The 14510-nt window shown below is 43.4% G+C and overlaps 1 protein-coding gene across 1 annotated transcript in view; it reads left to right on the plus strand.

The window, feature by feature from the left end:
- Nucleotides 1-14510, plus strand: part of LOC306940570 (nesprin-2-like) — a 161129-nt gene that overhangs the window by 47446 nt on the left and 99173 nt on the right. The window contains exons 33-44 of the mRNA XM_079525668.1: nucleotides 1466-1648; nucleotides 2925-3062; nucleotides 4060-4245; nucleotides 4818-4940; nucleotides 5296-5478; nucleotides 8578-8700; nucleotides 9567-9671; nucleotides 10136-10258; nucleotides 11181-11249; nucleotides 11716-11816; nucleotides 12203-12302; nucleotides 13506-13613. Of these exons, the coding sequence (XP_079381794.1) occupies nucleotides 1466-1648; nucleotides 2925-3062; nucleotides 4060-4245; nucleotides 4818-4940; nucleotides 5296-5478; nucleotides 8578-8700; nucleotides 9567-9671; nucleotides 10136-10258; nucleotides 11181-11249; nucleotides 11716-11816; nucleotides 12203-12302; nucleotides 13506-13613 (1542 nt within the window). The remainder of the gene's footprint in view (nucleotides 1-1465; nucleotides 1649-2924; nucleotides 3063-4059; nucleotides 4246-4817; nucleotides 4941-5295; nucleotides 5479-8577; nucleotides 8701-9566; nucleotides 9672-10135; nucleotides 10259-11180; nucleotides 11250-11715; nucleotides 11817-12202; nucleotides 12303-13505; nucleotides 13614-14510) is intronic.

Raw genomic sequence — 14510 nt, forward strand, 5'->3', positions numbered from 1 at the left:
TAACAGGAGCCCTTGTACAGGGTTTCTTTGACTATGCATGCACCTCCTGGTACCACAGCACCTCAAAGGCCCTTAAAACCAGGCTCCAGACTTCCCAAAACAAACTGGTCAGGCTCCTACTTGATCTAGCCCCCCGAACCCACCTCACCCCTGCCCACTTCGACGGGCTGGAATGGCTTCGGGTCGACGACAGAGTACAGCATCTTGCAATGGGTCTGGTCCACAAGATTCGATACACCACCAAGATACCCATGTACCTGTCTAGATACTTCCTTAATGTTAACGAAGTCCACACCCACAACACCAGAGGGAGTGCAACGAACCATGTACAACCCAGATTCGGCACAAACAAGGGACTAAATTCTTTTCGCTCCTATGCCACCAAAATGTGGAACACCCTACCAACTGTCATTAAGACATGCAAATCCCTTGACTCCTTCAAAACCGCTCTCAAGGGGCACCTACGGATGGCTGCAATTCGAAACTGGCCCCCGTAAAATCTGAATCCCCCCCCACCGCCCCCCCCTTTTTCCCCTCACTGTATATATTTCTTTTCCCTTTTTACCTCCTTTATGATGAATTCCTGTTCTGTCTATAGAAGTCTATTTGTACGTCTCTAAATGTTTTGATGATTTGAACATGGTGGACCCTATTGGAAACAAGTGTAATGCTTAATTGGGTCGTCCACTCACAGTTAACAGCCTTTGTATTGAGTTTGTGCTTGAAATGTACTGTAATTCTGCAAACTGTTAATAAATTCTTCAATCAATCAATCAATCAACATTAGTTAGGAGGACCAATTATAGGAAGAGAAGTTGAAAAGTGGTGAAGTGGTCCTTTAATGCTAACTTCTTAACCCCGGTGCCCCTGTTTTTACTTTTTCAAATGTTCATATTGCAAAAAATAATCTACAAGCCCAAGCTTGCTATACTGTAGGTCGTACAACGAAGTATTCTTTGAGGCGCTTGTGTATTTGGGGGCGTGGTGCAAACAGCACAGGTATCAGCACTGGGTTTTTAAGATATTTTGTCTGTTCTAGTTATGGTTAGCGGTAAGTAATTATGGTTCTTAAGTAGTAGTGTAGGGACTTGCATCAACCACCTTATGAAAAATGATGATCATATACATATTCAAGCTCTTGAGCCAAATCCACCAAAGAAACAGCTTCATTTGCACATCCAACACACTCACTCATGAAGACAAATAACCTTACAACAACGCTGTTTCCATTGTAAAATAATTGTCATTTTGATCGTTTCCCTTATCTCTCCTATGGTATCAACAAAGCATGGAATTGTGGGCAAAATCTTATCCAACGACAACAAAATATTCTTTAGTTTTGCGTCTGCGAGGCAAAATCTCATAAAAATGGCGGTCCGTGGCTTAAATGCCGAACAAAATAATGGGCCTTGATATGATGAAAAATGGTTGAAAACCACCGCTCTACATACGTCTTCCATTGCAGCGCGTGTGGGACGAGTTGGACACGTGGCACAGTCGACTCAGTGTCCTGGAGAGCGAGGCTCAGGATCTGGCGGAGGACGAGCCGGAGCGGGCCCACCTGCTCATGGACCGGCTCACAGAGCCCCTGCAGCTGTACCAGGACACCGCTAACATGGTGGAGCAGCGCACCGCCTTCCTCAGCAAGGTTAGGCACAGCTATGCAGGTCCGGGGACCCCCAGGGGTCCTTATCTCTGGGACCCACAATTTATATCGTAAAATCAATGTAAATGTAACTCTGAGAGTGTACAAATGGAATGGTTCCATTTGTACACTCTCAGAGTTACAGACCCATAAGGGTCCATTTGATTCCTAACAATCATTTAGGTGGGGACCCCCTAGAACTCCCTCAAGGACCCCAGGGGGCCCCCACCTAAGTGATTGTTAGGAACCAAATGGACCCTTCATGGGTCTGTAACTCTGAGAGTGTACAAATGGAACGGGTCCGTTTGGTTCCATTTGTACACTCTCAGAGTTAAATTTACATTGATTGATACGATATAAATTGGGGGTCCCAGAGATAAAAAATGCCATTAAATGGGGGTCCGTAACCTAATGCATGTCAAACTGAGGGGTGCTTGAAATTAAAATGGTTGAGAATCACTGCTAGAGCCGTAATAATAATAGTCTCTTATGGGGGGTCCCTGACTCCCTGGCATATCTTTTCAAATGGGAGTCCGCAGGCTAATACATTTCGATTTAGGGGTCCTTGACATGAAAAAGTTGCCTTATACATTTGAGGAAATCAGGAAAAAAGAAAACTGTGCTCCAAAATGGTTTCAATGTAGTTATTATTATTTTTTAATCACAAGCTCTTGTTAATAATTGTCATTGGTTCAATATTTATAATACCCAGTTACCCACATACAGACACTTTTGGACTGAGGCTGATTCTAAAAACACCTTCTAAATCCTGACCTGAAGTTTTCTGAAAAACTTCAAATATTTATATAGCAGCATCAAATTGTTTACATTTTTGAATACTGTGCTGTGTACAGAACCCCAAAAGGGGTTCCCGTCCAGCATGGGTTAAGTTAACCACTATTCACCTTCACATCTGCATGGAGCAATACAGGAACAGGAAAAACGTTTATAAGAACTATTATACAGATAATATAATAATAATATAGTTTAATGGCTTTATTCAGGCTTAGAAATACCCGAGTCTGTAACTTCTACAATTAAAATATATAGTGCATTGGGCAATGATCACTGACCTTGGGCAAAGGTCACTTTATATTTATACTTATTGCACAGTGTTGTGTTATTCGTATTTATTTGTTATATGAAAAGGAAAATGGAATGCACACACGCAAATGCCAAAGCAAATTCCTATGTGTTTTACTCAATGGCAAATATAGGAATCTGAATCTGAATGATATATTCTAATGTTTTGTTACTGTTCTTTTTTACTGCCTTTCAGATCCCCGCCTATCTTCAGGGGTTTGAGGACATGCTCCATAGCGCCATCTGCTGGATAGAAGAAGCCCAGTCCTGGGTCAGGGCTCCCTGTACTTACTCATCAGCCAAGAGCCTGCAGAGGCACGCACAGTCCCTGCAGGTCAGTGAGGAATACAGGAAACCAGAGCCATCTAATAGAAGAGTTACGATATAGAGGGGGCAGAAACCGAGCACTGTTCCTGCAGCCTGAACTGAGACAAGCTGGAGGGCGGCGCAAATAAGAGCTATTTTAAGCATGTGTGCAACATGACAACTGTTTTAAAGTATTGTACAGTAACAACTAAAGTCTCTTTAATGTTTATGTTGTACGATTACTACAAAACAATCTCAAATAAAGGGATTTAAGATCATTAAAGCTGGGCTGTTGCCTGAGTCCAATGCATTTCTGCCTACTTCCGGTCCAGGACTTGTCCCAGTGTCATGTATGTACTGCATGTGCATCCACGCACAGTCGCACATGCATGGGAGGGTGGTGGTGGCGGTTGGTGCATGGGTTGCGCCCCTGGTTTGCGCCCCTAAAATAGCTGTTCTACAAGCTCTCAACGCGTCGCACTGCGACTACCTTTTCTCACTGACGAAAACTAAATTAAAAGTAAGCTATGATGACTAAAACTAAGACTAAATATACTGTCGATTTTGTCAACAAATAAAAACTAGACAAATGTTAGGAAGGGACTGCTGAAAATGCTGAAAATAGCAGATCTATTGCGACGCGTTGCGAGCTTGTAGATCGGCTATTTTCAGCAAGTGTAAAATCAGCCATTACGACGGCATCAAGGCCCGCCAAAATACATTTTAGTCGACTAAATCACCTGTAGATTTAGTCGACTAAAATCTTATGATATTTAGTCGACTAAAACTAGACTAACACTAAAACATTCTGGGTGACTAAAAATGTGAAAATATTTCAAGAGACTATGACTAAAACTAAAATAGAAATGTTCTGCCAAAAACAACACTGAACAAGTCAACACGTTGTGCTTCGGGCTATTTTCGGCATGAAACCTTTGCACAACTAAAGTATGAATCACCCCTTTATGAGTGCCCTGCTGCCTGAGCCCGCAATTTGCGTTAAACTTAAACTTGTATGCCCTCAGTTGGTCCTGGAGGACGCGGAGAGGATCCGAGCAGCCCTGGAGGACTTCAGGCCGCTGCTGAGGGAGATCTCAGCGGTGTGTGACACCAGCGGTCAGGAGGAGAGGCTGGCCGATGCCGACCACCAGGTGGACGCCATGCAGGACAACATCACAGAGCCTCTGGAGCAGCTTCTGCACGCCGCCGCTGTAAGAAGACAGTTTCGTTTTTAACACCATTCTGGACGGGAACCCGTTTTGGTGTTTTAACTAAGCATTATGTTATACTTTAGCTATTGAAAAATCGTGAAAATGCGGCACAAATCTTTGAATATATATTCTGTCAGAGCGAACGTTTTTAACTCAAATCTTTGCTTCTCTGAGGGATTCCTGGAACTACATATTTTCAGATGGGGGTCGGAGGCCAATTACATATAATTTTGGGGGTCCTTGACATGAAAATGTTTCTGAACGACTGACATAGAAACATGTTTTTTTCAGAAAACTGTCAGGATTTTGTAGAATCGTTCCCAGGTCTAAATGGGTTAAATGTTCTCTGTCTGTCTATTCATATATTGTAAAATCAAATTTAATTTAACTCAGAGTGTACAGGTCCATTTGGTTCCTAACTATCATTTGGCTGGGGACCCCCTGGAACTCTCTCAAGGACCCCTAGGGGTCCCCGGACCGCACCTTGGGAACCCACTGCTCTAACAAACCTCCTTAGCAATGACAAGGGGTTCGTTCAGCAACTCTCTCTCTAAACCGTTCACTTCTTTCAGGAGGTGAATGCCATGGAGACCGAGCTCAAGGCCATGGAGAAGAACGTCTCAAAGATCCAAGCCATTTTCTCTTCTATGGACAGCTCTAGCTTGCCACCGGAGGAGCACCTTTGTAATCTGCAGGTGAGAGTCGACGGTAGCATTCATGTTTTAACACGGCTGTTTTCAAGTGGTTTTGCAACTGTTTGATCAAATAATGATCCAATTAAAGGAGAATGTCATTACTTTGTGGTGAAGTTCAAGTTCCTGGTGGGGAATTGATTAAGACTCTCACCTCCAGAAACACACATGATCTTGCTGTCCTGTTTGAATACCACCAGAAGATGTCACTACTATCTGTCTCTCCTACACAGTCTGTCTCTCAAGCTTTCCTAATGTCTGTCTCTCCTACACTATTTTTTCCCACTCGACCTTCCTACTGTCTGTCTCTCCTACACTGCCTCCCTCCCTTCACTCAACACAAGCTTTTCACCCACAGGTGATCCTGGCCAATCTGCAGTCCATGCACAGGACCTTAGAGGAGATGGAGAGGTGCAGAAGAGAACTGGGACTCCCCCAGGGAGCAGAGAGCAGTCTGTCTGTGTTCCCCAGAGCCCAGCTGCTGCTGGAGCCCCTCCAGGAGCTGGAGCAACTGGCCCAGCAACACGCTGCACTGCTGGAGGTATAGATGTGATACCATAGAACCTTGTTTTCTTTTTCTTTTTTTATCCCACAATTTTGCAACCCATTTTTTCACCCAGTCAATTATCTAATGTAATCCTGGGCGCTACACTTCCTCTGCCAACCTGGGTGGGCAGCGGACTGACCTCATGCTTCCTTCTATGCATGAGGAGTCCAAGCTGCTTCTTTTCACCTGGCAGGGGGGAGTTTCCCCGGCCGGACGTAGAGCGTGAAAGGATCACGTTATTCCGACCAGTTCCCAGTACCTACCCTAGGGGACAAATGGTAAATGGTAAATGGTGCATTTATATAGCGCCTTTATCCAAGGCGCTAATAAATAATATTCACCCATTCACACACACATTCATACACCGATGGCAGCGGAAACCATGCAAGGCACCAACTAGCACATCGGGAGCAATTAGGGGTTCAGTGTCTTGCTCAAGGACACTTCGACAGTAACTCTGGGGGAGCCCGGGTTTGAACTGGCAACCTTGCGGTTACCATCCAGGCACTCTGCCCCTGAGCCGCCACCGCCGCCCCGGGGAGAACATGCAAACTCCACACAGAAAGGCCCTTTTGCCAACCCCACCTCGGGTATGGGCACTGATGACGCGGAGGAGGGAAACACGCCCCCAGTGCCCACAGCGTCCCCAGGGGGAATCGAACCCAGAACCTTGTTTTCTGCCGGGCCACATGAAAGTGTTTGCGACCCAAAGATCTAACGACGATCTTCCAAGCATTTTTATATTAATTATCCGTCCGTCGATTGTGTTCCGGCTTGGAGCCAACATACTGTAGTATCACTAGGACAATACAAATTATAAGGAAATCCTCATTATAATCGTAGTGTTTTGCCAGTTATTTTGCCGCAGTCAGCCCACAGATTAGGAAACACTGCACTAAATCAGTCAACTGGATGGTTTTCTGACAACCTATATGAAGAATTATCCACTCCGCATGATGTGCAGGTCAAATCAGATCTCGGTTTTAGAAATGTTTTTTTTTTTTTGTAAACTTTATTTTTACATTTCTTCACATGACAACACACATGTATGCAAGAAAACACAAAACACACAAACATATACAACCCCCCCCCCCTCCCCCCTCCCCCCCTAGGCTAAAAACAAAACAAAAACAAAAACAAAGTGGTGGGACAAAGCAGCGGACAATCATAGATAAAAAAGAGTCAAGACAGGGACAGTCAGACACAGTCCGGATTACAGTTCACTGAAATGGAAAGTCCTCAACAAACTCCACAAAGGCACTCCAAGCCAGGACAAAGTTTTTTTGGGCTCTGTCCACTCTATACCTGAGCTTCTCCAGAGGCAGGAATGATAGAACTTCTTTCAGCCATTGTTGAAAGGAAGGTGCCTTATCCGACTTCCAATTGAGGAGGATTAGTCTACGGGCTAATAGGGATGCAAATGCCAAGGCATTTGCTTGCGGAGATGTGAGTGTACAGTCTGGGGGGACTATGCCAAAAATGGCGGTGTGGAAAGAAGGTGTTACCACTGTTCCACACATATGAGAGAATACGTCAAATATCCGCTTCCAGTAGGTAGTGAGGGAAGGACACATCCAAAACATGTGGCCTAACGAGGCTGGGGTCTGGCTGCATCTTGGGCATCCAGGGTCTGGCATGTTAAAGACCCTGGCCAGCTTATCCCCTGAATAGTGAAGCCGATGTAGTATCTTAAATTGAATTAAACCATGGCGTATGCACATTGAAGAGGTGTGAATACATAGTAGACTGTCCTCCCACATCTCCTCAGGGAGCTCTACACCCAGATCTCTCTCCCAGGCAGCTTTTGCCTTGTCCCAGGTTACTGGTTTTAGATCTCGTATCAAATCATAAATCACAGACACACGTTTTTTCGCAATGGGGCTAAATTCCAATATAATGTCCAATTGATTCTTGGGTGGTAAGTAGGGGTATGAAGGAAGCTTTTTCTGAGTAAAACTGCGAATTTGAAGAAACCTAAAGAAATGAGATCTGGGTATATTATGATCTGCATTAAGTGTTTCAAAGGAAATGAACATGCTGAGCTGGTTTAAGCCGCATGAAAGCCAAAGTGCTTTCGGAACTGTAACCATATTCTGAGTGAGGCTCTAACAACCGGGTTTGTAGATTGTATGGTACGGCCAGATGGTAACGGAGAGGTGAGTATTGGCAAAGGATTGGACAACAACTCCATATGGACCCAATCTGGTCCCTCTTCATAGTCATATGTATATCTCCAATGTAAACATTTTACAATATTTGCAGCCCAATAGTACCAGAGGAAATTTGGTAAGCCGAGTCCCCCAGCTTCCCTAGGGACCTCCAAGTACATTTTTTTCATCCTGGGGTTCGAATTGTTCCAGATGAAAGATGAGATTAACCTATCTATTTGTTTAAATGTTTTCTTTGTTATGAATATAGGGATCATTTGGAAGAGATAGAGAAACCTAGGTAGAATCGTCATTTTAACTATATTAATACGGCCAGCTAGCGAGATCGGTAGTGTCGACCATTTTTTAAAGTCCTGTGTTGTTCGTTCGATCAATGTTTTGAAATTATGACTATATAGTTCATCCATTGTGTGTGTGACTTTCACCCCTAGGTAGGTGAACACCTTGGTTTCAAGTTTGAATGGAAAACGAGAATAATCTCCGTCAGCGTGGGCTATTGGGAAGAGTAAGCTCTTTGAGTAATTTAATTTGTAGCCGGACAAGTGACCAAAATGGTTCAGAGTGAGCAGGACTTTTGGTATCGACTCTGCTGGGTTGGATATATACAGGAGTAAGTCGTCTGCATATAACGAAACTTTATGAATTCTGCCCCCTCTGGAGATACCAGCAATGTCATCATCTGCCCGGATAGCTATGGCGAGAGGTTCAATCGCTAAGTCGAACAGGTATGGGGAGAGACCACAGCCCTGTCTGCAGGACCTATGGAGCGGAAAGTAGTCAGATGTGTTATTATTTGTCCGTACTGCAGACACAGGAGTGTCACAAATTATTTTGACCCAGGTTAAAAACGTTAGAAATGTTTTTACTCTGTTCTCTGACGACATCGTTCCTGCCTCTCCGTTGGCGTGTTTGATGTGGATGACAGGTGAACGCGAGGCAAGAGAACGAGACGTTGGAGGAGATGTTGTTCAGTGAGGATGTGACGTCCAACATGTCTGGAGGAGACACAGACCAGCTGCAGAGACCCCCGCATGGCAGCTCCTCCCAGGTAACATTGACCCATGTTATACCAAACCAGCGACGATCAACAGCTTACATGTTTTGTTACTGTTTGAATCATGACAAGTTTGTGTTTTCACTGAACTACCGGTATGTGACTCCATTTCTTTTTACTTTAAATTAATGCTGTGCTGTGAGCCTGTGACATCTAGATTCCTTCTATTCATTCACTCCAAGACATAGAGTACATGGATGTATTTTCTCTGCCTATCAGAGAACAGTGTACTAAACAATTTGCTTTCTTTGTGAGCCATGTGAGTGGTGTCTCCATTCCAGCTCTTATTGATTGAGCATGCCTGGCACAGAGTGGGACCCAGAGATACAACATCATGAATGTGATGCAAATCCAAACCTTGCCCAATTATAGCACCTACAGTACCAGGTCAACTCAAGACCCTCCTTACAATTCATGAACAGTCTTGTTATCTTTTTTTTGCATTCATTCACAATTATTTTAATTTTCAATTGGCTATACTGTACCACATTACAGTATCTCAGTAACTGACTGCTCATCGACTCATGCTGATTTAGATTTTAGATGAATTTTTTAAGTGTTGATTAAAGGAACAATTTTGTTTGAAAAACACAGATACTGTAGGCCTACTTAGGCCTTTGTATAGATAGTCCTACTATAAAAACATTGTGTCAAAACAAATATCCTTTAATCCAATACTTACTGCAATTGCCTGTTTTTCTCTTCTTGGCTCTTTTTCTTTGTTGCTTTCTGCTACATTGTAAAATCCTGGACCCAGAATAAGGTAACATTCAGTTACAAATTGATGAATGAGTACTGGATTTGACTGTGTACTACTGACTAAACCAGTGTTGAATCGTTGCTAACTATTACTAATGCAGGGTGGTTTTGAGGTGTGTGATGCTGAGGAAGAGGACGAACAGAAGGATGAAGACAGTCCTCACTCACTGTCCTCTGAGGACACACTAACATGCAGTATCCCAGAGGTAAAGAGAACATGAAGGCTAAAACACAGGACAGAACTGGCATGCAGATGAGAAACTTGTTTCCTCTCAAAAGATTAGCTTAGTGTTTTGGAATGAAACTTTCAATTTCATGCTCAGAAACTGGGTGATGAATGTGAGGTTACGGCACCTGACATCAGCCACACACAGCTGCCTTAAATATGACACGCACGCACGCACGCACGCACGCACGCACGCACGCACGCACGCACGCACGCACGCACGCACGCGCGCACGCGCACGCACACACACACGCATTTTGCCGTCAGTAATAGTTGGCCTACATACAGTACACTGAGTACAGTATCCACATAGGAAAGGTTAGCTTGGGATAAGCTTTTGCAAGGATCTCTTTCTCTCTTCCTCTGTACAGTATGTCTCCCTGCATACTGTACTATCATAGAAGGTGTGTTTTGTGTGTGATAGCTGTTTTATTTCTATGTTAGGACCCAGAGGACACACTGAGGGATCAAGATGAGTCCGTGGAGAGTGAGACACGTGTTCCAGATGCCCAGTGCCATGGGGAAAGTGAGAGCATGTCTGAACTACAACCACTCTCAGAGGCCAAGGTACAGTGGAAGGTTATTAGATTATTCATACTGCTCACTTTATCTCTGTACCCTTGAATTATTTGTACTATACTTATGTCTGTGATATTAATTGAATAGACATCATAGACATCATACCAATACAGTAGGCTGCCAAATTACATACACTACTTAGTAGTGTATGTAATTTGGCAGCCTACTGTAGTAGTAGTGACTACTACACTTACAATGCCTGGATAAAACATCAGCTACAGCCCAGCAAGCCAAATTACCTCATGATGACGTTATGACGACGTCCTCTGGTAACTCTGGTGACGTTCAGGACTAGGCCAGATCACAGCCCATATGGGGATGATCTTTACGTCATTTCCAGGACGTCTTCACCAGTAGAATAATAAAGCTTATTCTGGGCCAGATATCTGACTAGTTATGATATGACATAACTTGATCTGGCCTCGATCGGACTCTCTGATTCATCCAGGGAGGTCCATCTTACTGAGCAGAATTTATGTCGGTTGAAATCAGGTGATATTCTGAGCCAGATCTGACTAGTCTTGGTTTGACTTGATCTGGCCCCAATCAATACGTCACTAATTCGTCCAGGTCCTGGCCGTGCTTGCTGGGAGGTTATTTGTCCACTGTCTGCTCCAGTGATTGAGTCATAGTCTAAATCTGTCGCATTTATTCAATATAATAGTCACTGCAGAGTGTGACTGACTGGGCCATTTTGGTCGGAAACCCAGAAGAGTTATAATGGCAGCAAACTGGAACCTCCTGACATTGATGAAACACACACACATGCACACACACACACACACACACACACACGCACGCGCGCGCGCACGCGCACGCGCACGCGCAGCAGCGGCATGTATACACTCCCAAATGCCTTTAACTTCAGTTGAGTCAACAGTTTTTTTTTCCTGCAACTTCTCTCAACCAGACTGAAGAGGTGTCAGTGGGCAGGGACGAGCCTCTCACTGTGTCCACAGCACCGCTGCAAGGCCAGGCGGTGAGTGCTTGACAGACAGGAAAAACCTCTTGTGTCAGACAAACAAACATGTGCAAGGGCTTTGCTAAAATACACACAGACACAAAAACGCACGCACGCACGCACGCACACACGCACACACAGTGTTTCTCAACTGTTGTATAGTCTGAAGACCCACAGTTGACCTTTGTCATGAAGTCACAACACCATTTTGGTTTTTAACCAAAATTGCAGTAATCCACAATGCCTTCATACATCACAAGCATGAATATAATTGTTTTCTCCAATAATAATAGTTTACTAGGCTTGTCTTTGAATAACAATATCGATAACTGTATGGCTCAGAATGAACCAAGAATCAAGATTTTCAAGGTTTTGTTTATCACTGACTTACACAATTACAAGCAGCGAAATGTTTTTGAGACTTGTTCTGCAACAAAAAATCATTTGTATAGGTCTTAATGCGTTAATCCCTCGCTCCACCCAGGAGGCCCAGTGCATGCTGAATGAACAGAGTGAACGTCAGGACCTCACTGCCAGGCATGCTGGCTCAGGGGAGAAACAGGACACCACAGAGACACACAGCAGGTAAGAGGCCAAGCTTTTAGTGCCACAAGCAAGTCCTGATAATTATGTTTTGATTTTGAGCACACAGCGTATAGCTGCTGCACAGCACACATCAGAGCGGCGGTGGCTCATGGGTAGAGTGGCTGGATGGTAACCGCAAGGTTGCCAGTTCGAACCCGGGCTCCCCCAGAGTTAGTGTTGAAGTGTCCTTGAGCAAGACACTGAACCCCTAATTGCTCTTGATGTGCTGGTTGGTGCCTTGCACTGTTTCCGCCGCCATCGGTGTATGAATGTGTGTGTGAATGGGTGAATGTAATGCACAATCTATGTAAAGCGCCTTGGATAAAGGTGCTATATAAATGCACCATTTACCATTTACATACATGTCCACACTTGTGTTTCTCTAGATGGAGTCAACTCTATGGCCACTTCTCTCAGAAACTGGCAACTCTGAGAAAGGTTCAGGAGGAGCATGACGATGAAGCCATGTTCATCTCCACAGGAGAGGTAGGGAGTTTGAGCTTCAAACTCTAACATGAAATCATGAAACAATGGTCGAACTCTAACGTGGAACGATGCTTCAAACTCGGGCATGAGTTTGATTGATTGATCGAATGCTTTTTTAGTCAAAGATGAAGTACAGGAACATTTGGGCTAAAAAGATAACACAAACAAGTCCCGGGGACTTGAGCTGACTATGTAAACAAGCCATTGATAGCAAGGGATGCATGATTAGTCACATCTTTGGTCAAAAGGCTCTTTTGTTTTTTCTTACTTTACTACTATATTCTGTCCTCCCTCCTCGTATTTGTGCGTGTGTGAATGAATGCCTACCGTATATTGTCTAGGTTTGTTTAGGTACAACGTTTCGACCCTTACGGGTCTTCGTCAGGTACCCGATGACCCGTAAGGGTCGAAACGTTGTTACCAAAATAAAGTTTCCTGGGAGCAGATACACAGTGTGCGGACAACCTTTCCTTTTCTTTTTTTTTCAATTTACGTTTTATTGAATTTTAATCAAACATACATGAAAACGAAACGACTGACAATTGACAATACATACAACCGAAAACAAAACAAGACAATATACGTACAATACACACAAGGGGAGATGTCTGCCTCTCTTCTCTATCGATGATCATTCATAATACATAAGTACCTCAAACAGGTGCATATACAGGTTAAACAGGTTTAACTGAAACTATACAAAATCAGGTCTTATGGTAGAAACATGAGCAATCCATCTAAACCAGTTATCTGTGAAGACTTCAACTTGACCTCTGAAGCTGAATGTAATTCTCTCCATAATAAATATACTATAGATTAAATCAATCCATTCATTTATAGTTGGTATTACATTTGTAAGCCACTTTTTTGTTAAGGCTTTTTTGGATGCCACCAGCAATACCCTCAATAGATACTGATCCTGCTTTACAAATTGAAGTCCCTCCAGATCTGCAAGATACATGGTTTTAAAATCAAAAGGAATGTCAACACCAAAAACTGCTTCCAGGACACTGTGGACACTTCTCCAAAATGGAACCACAGAAGGGCAACTCCAGAACACATGAAAATGATTTGCCAATGTTTCAACCTTTCCTTTTCATTGTACTTATATTTTTGTTCAGCATCTGTAGAATTTCTGGAGATGTGCGTGCTTTCTTTTGGATCCTATGCCTACCGTATCTTCCCTCCTGTGGTGTTGTTTAGGGGTCAGAGAAGGAGATGGAGATGATTGGTTCTGGTGCTGCTGTTCTCCACGAGGCACAGGACGCCACTGCCTCCTTAAAGCTACTAATACACAGCATGGAAACGGAGGTATCGTGTGTGTGTGTGTGTGTGTGTGTGTGTGTGTGTGTGTGTGTGTGTGTGTGTGTGTGTGTGTGTGTGTGTGTGTGTGTGTGTGTGTGTGTGTGTGTGTGTGTGTGTGTGTGTGTGTGTGTGTGTGTGTGTGTGTGTGTGTGTGTGTGTGTGTGTGTGTGTGTGTGTGTGTGTGTGTGTGTGTGTGTGTGTGTGTGTGGGGCTGTGAGTATGGCCACCCTGTGGATACTTTAACCCCAGATTCCTTCAATCTAAGTGACAATCAGCACAATAATTGCATTGTATGTAGTCATAGCACATCATAGTACATATGCATAGTATATATGTATAGTTAATATGTATAGTGACATTACATTACATTACAGTCATTTAGCAGACGCTTTTATCCAAAGCGACTTACAATAAGTGTATTCAACATAGGTAGGGAACAAAAACTACTAATCACCAGAAGTCTTTAGTGCATTTTCTGCAAAAACAAGCAACCAAGAGTATACCTAGCGCTAAGGTAAAAGTGCAATATATCAGCTACCTATTTCCTTAAACAGATGAGACAAAATAGCTAAATCAAATGAGCATGAGCTAAAACAATTAAGTGTATCGACTAAACAAGATCCAATAAACAATACATCAATAGAAAACAAGCGTTCGTACAACTAGTTAACAACAAGTAGGTCATTATATAGATATGTCCTAATTACGTTCTTAGCTTACGCATGTTTCTTGATAAATGCATTTTATATATGTGATGTATTCCCATACTTGTTCTTGCCTAATGTAAGTCGCTCTGGATTAAGAGCGTCTGCTAAATGCCTAAATTGTAAATTGTAAGTGATTAATATACCTTAGTAGAGCATTAACATGGTGAATCACATCTTGATGACATCATCAAGATGT

This window comes from Electrona antarctica (assembly GCF_951216825.1).
Source record: "Electrona antarctica genome assembly, chromosome: 17".
Taxonomy (NCBI): Eukaryota; Metazoa; Chordata; class Actinopteri; order Myctophiformes; family Myctophidae; genus Electrona; species Electrona antarctica.